Source organism: Polyodon spathula, unplaced genomic scaffold (assembly GCF_017654505.1).
Source record: "Polyodon spathula isolate WHYD16114869_AA unplaced genomic scaffold, ASM1765450v1 scaffolds_137, whole genome shotgun sequence".
Classification (NCBI taxonomy): domain Eukaryota; kingdom Metazoa; phylum Chordata; class Actinopteri; order Acipenseriformes; family Polyodontidae; genus Polyodon; species Polyodon spathula.
The window spans coordinates 1-11,254 of record NW_024471630.1 but is presented as its reverse complement, the minus strand read 5'-3'; the positions used below and the strand labels follow the sequence as shown (position 1 = coordinate 11,254).

The following is an 11,254-nucleotide window of genomic DNA, read 5'->3' as shown; positions in this document are numbered from 1 at the left end:
AAAGTGATGTTAAAGGGATGGTTTATATCGTCTGTATTTACCTAATACTTAATATCTCACTGACGTGTGTTCTGCATTGAAGCCCGTGCAACACTGATGTGCTTCCCCTGCCTCGTTTCCCGCGGAATCCCTTATCCTTTTATCCTTCCTGAATGTATTTCATGCCATTTCCATCTTCGTTTCCCATGCAGAGTCACCGCTACCAAGTGTATAGAAAAAAAAAGCATGCTTTGCTTATGAAGTCGTCTGCACAAACGCTGGTTATGAGGTAAGATCGACGCACTAAAGGAATGCCAACTTTCACGTTTCAAATGTATTGATTGAGCCAGGAGAGAACCCTTGAGTTACACATCTCATCAGCAAGGAGGTCCCAGCAAGAAAACCACATTGTAAAATCAATGGAAAAACTAGCTGAATCATTCAAGCAGGGCGCAGACAATTCAGAGAAACTGGATTACAAAAAATAGAAACAATTCCACTTGCACAATCCTGGTCATAGTCCGTCTTTACAGGATTTGCAACTCTGGTCAGATTTATTGATTGGTAGATCTGCGCTTGCTTTGTATATTTTAATATTTCTAATGCAACACTATATAAATGAAGGTTTCTGCTGAATCTTGGTTCTCATTCACCTCATGTGCACTGTAGTTAAAACTGACTCAAGATTCCTTTCTGCAATCAGACCTATATGAGGAAATAATCAATTAACTGGAGGATCCATCCTTTAATTATGGAGGGATCAGTTCAGTCTCCATTCCTCAAGCCAACCCTGGACTGGAGGGAGCACCCTTTCTCTTAGGCGGGTGAGGGAGGGAGCAGTTCAGTCTCCACAGAAGGGTAATTGTTGGCACTGCTTTTGAATTCCACAGTGTCTCCTTATCGTTCCCGCAGGTACGCCATTACAACGCTTCCAAGTGGGTCTCTACATCTGTCCGGTCTTACTTCATGGAGATGGCTATCCATGACGGTTTCAGAAAGCTCTTCAAGTACATCAAGGGAGCTAACACAGATGGTAAGAAGTGACAGAGCAAGACAGAGGGGCAGTGCGGCCACGGCGCTTCAATTACAGGCTTGGTTTTTTTATTCTTTGTGTCTCTGCGTGCAGGTGTAAATATTGACATGACCTCGCCGGTCCTGATTAAGAACCCTGAGGCAAGGGACACATGGGAACCTGCGACCTATACGATCAGCTTCCTGCTCCCGGCAGCCTATCAGGACGCAGCTCCAGCACTGACCAATGAAGACGTGAGTCCGCACTTATAAAACAGGCATGTCGGAAACAATATAGAAGCCCGTACAGCAGAGCTGCACCAACCCTGTCTGGATTCTAGCGTGTTTTATAGGTACCATTAAAGAATGAACTGATTAAGACCTGGAAGCAGATTCAGTTGGTTCAGGTCAGTAAATTTAGGTTAAAGTTGGAGCAAAGGTCAGGAGAGCTCCCGAAGCAGAGTACTGGACTGGTGCCCCTCTGCTCTACAGCATATTCCTGTTGTACTTAGAGGTGCGCAAACCAAAGCATCAAAATACAACAAACCAGGGAGTCGTTTAGCATAGTCTGGTGACTGGTTAAGAGTTAACTGCGTAGATGCCTTTTGTTTCCTTTTCTTTTTTGAATTCGCTGCTCGCTTGTCTCAGGTGCACATTCTGGAGATGCCGGAGATGCATGCCTACGTGAAGTCCTTCGGAGGCTGGATGGTGTCGGTCAACTCCAGGCTCTACTCACTTCTGCTCTCCAGAGAGCTCAATGCTGCCTCTGCCTCCTATAACACCACCTTCTACTACGGAGCTGGGTACAACAGGTGAGCGACCCTCTGATACCTCATTTCCACTGGCACATCCGAGCCAGGAGGGCCCCGGGCCGTCGCGGTACGGGTGCTTTTCCACTGGCTGTTTGTCGAGCCGAGCCGGAAACAAAGCGTGAAACTCTGACCTCACCACACATCTGAATCGGAGTCTTTGTGTAGTCAGTTGCACAGCAGCAAAGAGACATTAAAGAGGTTCAATCAAGCAAAGTGGTGGTCCAGGCAGGGAACTCCCTTTTAACCTTCGATCAAAGCGAGGAAACAGCAAGCCTGTTTTACTGTGCTTCTGTAGCAGTCTGTTTAGGATCAATACGATGATGGTGCAGCTGCAGAATCTGGCACCTCTGTGGAAGACTGAGAATTCCGCAGGAGCCACCTGCAGATTCCCGCGATTTCCGAGGAATTGTGTTGTCCACAGATTTTTGGACGGCCTCTAGTCCTGGCCTTGCTCCGTTTTTGTTTCAGCCCTTGGACAGTGTTTAACCAGCACAATGAAGTGTGGTACATCGCAGAGGGGAAGCCAAAATGCAGCGGCCAGCAGACCTAAAAGATCTAAAATATGTTCATTTATTAGTAAAATTCTAGGTGATGCAAAACCTTTGGCCATAGCTGTGTGTATGTTATTATAATTTTTAAATAATAAATATACAAACAGATTTGATTTCTTGTACATTTTTATTTCACTTAACATTGTGTTTAAAAGCATAAATTAACTTTATTATTATTATTATTATTATTATTATTATTGAAGATGTTCTGGTGTGTCTTCTTTTCCATCCTGGTCAGGTCCAATGGCTCAAGAATATTTTTTTCTGAGAAACATGAGTCCAAACACGATACCTGCCGCCAGCACCATCACTACAATAACAACCCCCAAGACATATCCAGGTCGACCTACCAAAGGAATACAACCAAAATAATGGATGAATCATGACTGTATTATCTTGCCTTTGTGTTTCTGCGCAAGAGGCAAAATAATGCGCAAAACAATGGGTCACATTTTCAAAGCGTTTTCCTCGCTTCTTGAATGACCTTTTTGAAAGAAGAAAAACAATGTTACAAAATGAGAAAACACCTTGACATCAGAGCCATACTACCGCAGTCAGATTTAGGTTCAGGCTATAGCTGGCAGTATATATATATATAGATATAGATATAGATATATAGATTAAAGACTGGAGTAAACTCTTTAAAGATCTGGTTCATCCAACTGATTTAAACAATGGTACATCTAAACCTACATTCCATTTAAATAATACCGTTTCTCCTCTCAAATCTGTGTACATCTTATACCATCTTGCATTCCCACTTACTTTAAGTCATGCTTGTCTGAAACTGACTAACACATAAAATCCACAACTTCCAATTGATCGATCAAAATATAATGCGAGCATCTAATAAACTAAGGGGTAACACCCTAAAACACCTGGCTGCAGATTCATAATGAATTCAGTCTGAATGCCACAAGAGACTGTTTGAATATCTTCTGGACTTCCTCTGAGTTCTGAAGCCATTCATTCTGAATTCAGCCCCTGCTAATTCATGTGGGTTTAATTATCAATACGCATTCTTTTGGAACAAATGATGTTGATCACATGTATAAGGCAGGCATTCATGCATGAATGAACACTTCTCCCGATCCCCTGGCTGGGAAACTAATGCATGACTTGTATATGGGACCAGCATCCTTTGTTACAAAGAAACATGGAATGAAGGTCATTAAATCCTCATGCAAATCGTTTTGCACGATATATGCAAGTGCACAATAGTATCAGAAAAGGGGTTGGGTTAGGGTTAGGGTTATATCGTGCAAAAAGATTTCCACATTAAGTACATTGTAACTATGCATAATAACTTTGTAATTATGTGTAAGCACACATGCATTTACTAAGAAACCACTCAGTAATTAGAGACGCTGCACGGAAAGTGTTACCATATATTTAAAAAAAAAACAATCACCTCTTGTAATTATAACTTCGTTTTTAACTGTGACAGTGATGTTCATCGTCTCGTTCCCGAACTTATTTTTAACATGGCAGGTATAAAAACCAGAATTGCTAGACGAGGCTCTTGTGATATTTACAGTAGACACTCCATCCTTCGTTATCTCCTGTACGTTATCAGCTCTGGGGTATTCCCACTCATATGTGGGGGCCGGGTTCCCATCAGCAGAGCAGTTTAAAACTACACTGCCCTCTTCAAGAACTTCAACAGTTTGTTCATGAGCGCTCAATAGACTGGGCTTGTCTGAAAAGAGAAAAAAGGGGGGCAGTGATTAGATTTTGTTACATACAGCCACTCTTCCTGTCCAGAGAGCAGTGTGTATTGTCTGTGGTTTCAGCATGCAATACTAGGGATGGGTGGGTTTTGAACAACCTAGATTGAGTGAGTCAAAGTGTCTAGTGGTCTGGCCTGTTTAAAAACGTTCTCTATAAACTGCTGTGGTGTTGTACCGCAAAAGGACAGTAGATGTCACTGTGTACACGTACTACACAGGAATTGAAAGAGCAAAAACAACGCCTGTGTGTTTACTGACCTCACCGTGCATGCTGCTTGCTGCTGTGTTGCTGGACAACTAAAACCTGTTGCATTAAATCTGATTTAATCTGTTCTCAAAACACAACAACTGTGCAACTCAATGACTTTTGTCTGCATACAGGAAGTTTGAAATGCTTTTAAAGTCGTTGCCACGGTAACCGGTTTGTTTCGAGAGGGCGAGGGACCCAGGGGTGGGCAATAAACGTAAAAAGAAAAAAAAAAATACAATATTAAATAAATAAACACATAAAATAAGTTTTTAAAAAAAGACAACGAAAGACAATATTTAAAATATATATATATATATAGCATGTGTTTTTGTTTTCATGGGTAGCAAATACTTTTATTTCTCTAAAATACTGATGGAAAAGAATTGCTCAGCTTACAAACTACTGGTATTTTCAAGGCAGGGGAGGGTTTTGCTGGGTTTGGTTTCGGTCCTCCTGGTCCCAATTGAAGCTCTGCCACACAAGTGTACTCGGATCCATTGTCTGCTCTGGTCGGTGTTACTGGAAAGGGGATGCTTGCATTCACAGGAAACCGTGTGGAGTCATGAGTAAAGCTGCTATTGCCAAGCTCTTCATCTCCCTTATACAGCTTCACACTGAGATATCTGGCAGGAGCCACATCTAGGACCTGGCACGTTATATTAGATTCTACACCGATCTTCATAAACTCAGGAGCGATGAGGGAGACGCTTTCTGGGTACTCTGCAAGTGAACATACAAAACTTTGACACGTTTGGAGTCCGCTGTACGACTAATTATTACATTCTCAGGCTCAATAGGGTTTATTTTTTTCTTTATTCACATTAGCCATCATTCTGGTCAATTAGAATGATTTCTAAAACAGTTTAAACAATGGACACACGGATTAATGTTATATGAAAGTCTCTTACTGTATATAACCAGATCCAGTTTTCCTGCACACTGACGGGGTTCACTCCTGCAGTTTATAAAGCATTTTGGCTCTACATCCCAAACAGTGAGGCTGCTGACATTCCAAACTGCTGTTGCACTATTCAGTTTATTCACAGGGTTAACAGAAGCCTCCCAGCCAGCCCCCATTACATCTTCTCGTGTTGTGGAGCAGTTGACAGTCACTGGGTCTCCAAATCTCACCACGACTCTAGAGGGGTCAATATTCACATCACAGCCAGCAGAAGCAGCTCCTAACATGAAAATGAAGCAAAATAAAATATGTATTTTAAAAATTTGAATGTTTTTCAAAAATGATGACATGACCTCGCCGGTCCTGATTAAGAACCCTGAGGCAAGGGACACATGGGAACCTGCGACCTATACGATCAGCTTCCTGCTCCCGGCAGCCTATCAGGACGCAGCTCCAGCACTGACCAATGAAGACGTGAGTCCGCACTTATAAAACAGGCATGTCGGAAACAATATAGAAGCCCGTACAGCAGAGCTGCACCAACCCTGTCTGGATTCTAGCGTGTTTTATAGGTACCATTAAAGAATGAACTGATTAAGACCTGGAAGCAGATTCAGTTGGTTCAGGTCAGTAAATTTAGGTTAAAGTTGGAGCAAAGGTCAGGAGAGCTCCCGAAGCAGAGTACTGGACTGGTGCCCCTCTGCTCTACAGCATATTCCTGTTGTACTTAGAGGTGCGCAAACCAAAGCATCAAAATACAACAAACCAGGGAGTCGTTTAGCATAGTCTGGTGACTGGTTAAGAGTTAACTGCGTAGATGCCTTTTGTTTCCTTTTCTTTTTTGAATTCGCTGCTCGCTTGTCTCAGGTGCACATTCTGGAGATGCCGGAGATGCATGCCTACGTGAAGTCCTTCGGAGGCTGGATGGTGTCGGTCAACTCCAGGCTCTACTCACTTCTGCTCTCCAGAGAGCTCAATGCTGCCTCTGCCTCCTATAACACCACCTTCTACTACGGAGCTGGGTACAACAGGTGAGCGACCCTCTGATACCTCATTTCCACTGGCACATCCGAGCCAGGAGGGCCCCGGGCCGTCGCGGTACGGGTGCTTTTCCACTGGCTGTTTGTCGAGCCGAGCCGGAAACAAAGCGTGAAACTCTGACCTCACCACACATCTGAATCGGAGTCTTTGTGTAGTCAGTTGCACAGCAGCAAAGAGACATTAAAGAGGTTCAATCAAGCAAAGTGGTGGTCCAGGCAGGGAACTCCCTTTTAACCTTCGATCAAAGCGAGGAAACAGCAAGCCTGTTTTACTGTGCTTCTGTAGCAGTCTGTTTAGGATCAATACGATGATGGTGCAGCTGCAGAATCTGGCACCTCTGTGGAAGACTGAGAATTCCGCAGGAGCCACCTGCAGATTCCCGCGATTTCCGAGGAATTGTGTTGTCCACAGATTTTTGGACGGCCTCTAGTCCTGGCCTTGCTCCGTTTTTGTTTCAGCCCTTGGACAGTGTTTAACCAGCACAATGAAGTGTGGTACATCGCAGAGGGGAAGCCAAAATGCAGCGGCCAGCAGACCTAAAAGATCTAAAATATGTTCATTTATTAGTAAAATTCTAGGTGATGCAAAACCTTTGGCCATAGCTGTGTGTATGTTATTATAATTTTTAAATAATAAATATACAAACAGATTTGATTTCTTGTACATTTTTATTTCACTTAACATTGTGTTTAAAAGCATAAATTAACTATTATTATTATTATTGAAGATGTTCTGGTGTGTCTTCTTTTCCATCCTGGTCAGGTCCAATGGCTCAAGAATATTTTTTTCTGAGAAACATGAGTCCAAACACGATACCTGCCGCCAGCACCATCACTACAATAACAACCCCCAAGACATATCCAGGTCGACCTACCAAAGGAATACAACCAAAATAATGGATGAATCATGACTGTATTATCTTGCCTTTGTGTTTCTGCGCAAGAGGCAAAATAATGCGCAAAACAATGGGTCACATTTTCAAAGCGTTTTCCTCGCTTCTTGAATGACCTTTTTGAAAGAAGAAAAACAATGTTACAAAATGAGAAAACACCTTGACATCAGAGCCATACTACCGCAGTCAGATTTAGGTTCAGGCTATAGCTGGCAGTATATATATATAGATATAGATATAGATATATAGATTAAAGACTGGAGTAAACTCTTTAAAGATCTGGTTCATCCAACTGATTTAAACAATGGTACATCTAAACCTACATTCCATTTAAATAATACCGTTTCTCCTCTCAAATCTGTGTACATCTTATACCATCTTGCATTCCCACTTACTTTAAGTCATGCTTGTCTGAAACTGACTAACACATAAAATCCACAACTTCCAATTGATCGATCAAAATATAATGCGAGCATCTAATAAACTAAGGGGTAACACCCTAAAACACCTGGCTGCAGATTCATAATGAATTCAGTCTGAATGCCACAAGAGACTGTTTGAATATCTTCTGGACTTCCTCTGAGTTCTGAAGCCATTCATTCTGAATTCAGCCCCTGCTAATTCATGTGGGTTTAATTATCAATACGCATTCTTTTGGAACAAATGATGTTGATCACATGTATAAGGCAGGCATTCATGCATGAATGAACACTTCTCCCGATCCCCTGGCTGGGAAACTAATGCATGACTTGTATATGGGACCAGCATCCTTTGTTACAAAGAAACATGGAATGAAGGTCATTAAATCCTCATGCAAATCGTTTTGCACGATATATGCAAGTGCACAATAGTATCAGAAAAGGGGTTGGGTTAGGGTTAGGGTTATATCGTGCACAATGTCTTCCCACACGAAGTACATTGTAACTATGCATAATGATACAGTAATTATGTGTAAGCACACATGCATTTACTAAGAAACCACTCAGTAATTAGAGACGCTGCACGGAAAGTGTTACCATATATTTAAAAAAAAAACAATCACCTCTTGTAATTATAACTTCGTTTTTAACTGTGACAGTGATGTTCATCGTCTCGTTCCCGAACTTATTTTTAACATGGCAGGTATAAAAACCAGAATTGCTAGACGAGGCTCTTGTGATATTTACAGTAGACACTCCATCCTTCGTTATCTCCTGTACGTTATCAGCTCTGGGGTATTCCCACTCATATGTGGGGGCCGGGTTCCCATCAGCAGAGCAGTTTAAAACTACACTGCCCTCTTCAAGAACTTCAACAGTTTGTTCATGAGCGCTCAATAGACTGGGCTTGTCTGAAAAGAGAAAAAAGGGGGGCAGTGATTAGATTTTGTTACATACAGCCACTCTTCCTGTCCAGAGAGCAGTGTGTATTGTCTGTGGTTTCAGCATGCAATACTAGGGATGGGTGGGTTTTGAACAACCTAGATTGAGTGAGTCAAAGTGTCTAGTGGTCTGGCCTGTTTAAAAACGTTCTCTATAAACTGCTGTGGTGTTGTACCGCAAAAGGACAGTAGATGTCACTGTGTACACGTACTACACAGGAATTGAAAGAGCAAAAACAACGCCTGTGTGTTTACTGACCTCACCGTGCATGCTGCTTGCTGCTGTGTTGCTGGACAACTAAAACCTGTTGCATTAAATCTGATTTAATCTGTTCTCAAAACACAACAACTGTGCAACTCAATGACTTTTGTCTGCATACAGGAAGTTTGAAATGCTTTTAAAGTCGTTGCCACGGTAACCGGTTTGTTTCGAGAGGGCGAGGGACCCAGGGGTGGGCAATAAACGTAAAAAAAAGAAAAAAAAATACAATATTAAATAAATAAACACATAAAATAAGTTTTTAAAAAAAGACAACGAAAGACAATATTTAAAATATATATATATATATACCAGTTTTCATGGGTAGCAAATACTTTTATTTCTCTAAAATACTGATGGAAAAGAATTGCTCAGCTTACAAACTACTGGTATTTTCAAGGCAGGGGAGGGTTTTGCTGGGTTTGGTTTCGGTCCTCCTGGTCCCAATTGAAGCTCTGCCACACAAGTGTACTCGGCTCCATTGTCTGCTCTGGTCGGTGTTACTGGAAAGGGGATGCTTGCATTCACAGGAAACCGTGTGGAGTCATGAGTAAAGCTGCTATTCCCAAGCTCTTCATCTCCCTTATACAGCTTCACACTGAGATATCTGGCAGGAGCCACATCTAGGACCTGGCACGTTATATTAGATTCTACACCGATCTTCATAAACTCAGGAGCGATGAGGGAGACGCTTTCTGGGTACTCTGCAAGTGAACATACAAAACTTTGACACGTTTGGAGTCCGCTGTACGACTAATTATTACATTCTCAGGCTCAATAGGGTTTATTTTTTTCTTTATTCACATTAGCCATCATTCTGGTCAATTAGAATGATTTCTAAAACAGTTTAAACAATGGACACACGGATTAATGTTATATGAAAGTCTCTTACTGTATATAACCAGATCCAGTTTTCCTGCACACTGACGGGGTTCACTCCTGCAGTTTATAAAGCATTTTGGCTCTACATCCCAAACAGTGAGGCTGCTGACATTCCAAACTGCTGTTGCACTATTCAGTTTATTCACAGGGTTAACAGAAGCCTCCCAGCCAGCCCCCAATACATCTTCTCGTGTTGTGGAGCAGTTGACAGTCACTGGGTCTCCAAATCTCACCACGACTCTAGAGGGGTCGATATTCACATCACAGCCAGCAGAAGCAGCTCCTAACATGAAAATGAAGCAAAATAAAATATGTATTTTAAAAATTTGAATGTTTTTCAAAAACTGATTTGCAGTATGATGATGCGTCTCCCTTGAGCAACGCGTGGTAATGCAAATGACTCCAATAATGATAATAATAATAGGTGACACTTTACATGTGTCTTACACATAATTACAATGTTATTATGCATAGTTAGAGTGTACTTGATGTGTTTTTGCACAATATAACCCTAACTTTCTTTTTTTTTTCCAGATTTAATTTAAATCTTGTATTTTTCCCCCAGGTTTATAAATGTTGTTTTTTTTTTTTTTTGTTTTTTTTTTAAATGTGTACTTTCAAATAAAAATTTATAAAACTAGTTACAAGGTTTTACATTTTGCTAAATATTTAACTAAATATTAAATCTCTTAACCAGATTTAACATAAATATTTAACTAAATATTAAATCTAAAAAAAGATTTAACATTTAGCTTACATTTGGCTCTTGTAATGCTAATCGAGGAATATGCACATTTCAGCATTGCAACAGCCAATCAAATTGCACGAAAGCACAAAGCTTGGGAGCTCGTTATAACTGCGATGACCTTCATCATAAACCTCTGGGTATTTATTCAACGACAAGTATTTCCTCCGTTTTGTGGTCGCACGACAAATCGCAAAAAAAATGTTATTCAATCCTATTTACTTCTCGTCGCTCCAATGTCGCCCTGGTGTCGCTGTCGCGTCGCCTGTCGTGTGAAAGATAGTGATGAAAAGTGTACGTTCTATTCATTTTGTTGCACCGCTGTACAGGTTCACTTGTCACATCTCGTTTGGTGGGTAGCAGCCTTAACCCACGCCACTCTGTGATACAACTGTGTACTTAAAAATATCCTGTAAACAGATTTGCACATTGAGTACATTGTAACTGTGCATAATCACATTGAAATACACACTAATTACAGGCACTTCATGTAACGTGTTACCTAATAATAATAATAATAATAATAATAAAAATAATAATAATAATGCCAACAAAGTACAGTTTAAGACCTCCAGACATTTGCAAATTGGCCAAAGATTTGAGTAAGGCAACTGTTTGTTGTAAAATGGCGCTCCAGGATATGCCAGACATTATATTGGCCGTTTTCAGTTTGTTGACTTGACTCTGCTCCAAGGGATATTCAATGCCTTTGAAATTTTTTTATACCCCTCCCCTGATCTGTGCCTTTCCACAACTTTATCCCGGAGTTGTTTTGAAAGCTCCCTGCTTCATGGGAGTATCTTTGCTTTGAATGCACTACCCAGCTGTGGGATCTTAGAGA

At 41.2% G+C, this 11,254-nt stretch overlaps 2 protein-coding genes across 2 annotated transcripts; one reads left to right on the top strand and one right to left on the bottom strand.

Moving 5' to 3' along the window:
• Nucleotides 1-214: 214 nt before the first annotated feature.
• On the top strand, nucleotides 215-6,903 carry LOC121308057 (the record flags this gene model as incomplete). Its single annotated transcript, XM_041240362.1, has 8 exons — nucleotides 215-268; nucleotides 892-1,012; nucleotides 1,106-1,245; nucleotides 1,639-1,802; nucleotides 2,592-2,736; nucleotides 5,574-5,708; nucleotides 6,102-6,265; nucleotides 6,734-6,903. Coding segments are annotated over 8 exons (1,005 nt in total), but the record flags the coding sequence as incomplete, so codon positions are not given.
• Nucleotides 6,904-7,188: 285 nt separating this feature from the next.
• On the bottom strand, nucleotides 7,189-9,973 carry LOC121308056 (intercellular adhesion molecule 1-like). The gene is made up of 3 exons (XM_041240361.1): nucleotides 9,679-9,973; nucleotides 9,167-9,490; nucleotides 7,189-8,497 (listed from the first exon to the last, which is right to left on the bottom strand). The coding sequence occupies exons 1-3, from the start codon at nucleotides 9,956-9,958 to the stop codon at nucleotides 8,157-8,159; spliced, it is 945 nt and encodes a 314-aa protein (XP_041096295.1). The 5' UTR covers nucleotides 9,959-9,973; the 3' UTR covers nucleotides 7,189-8,156.
• Nucleotides 9,974-11,254: the final 1,281 nt, after the last annotated feature.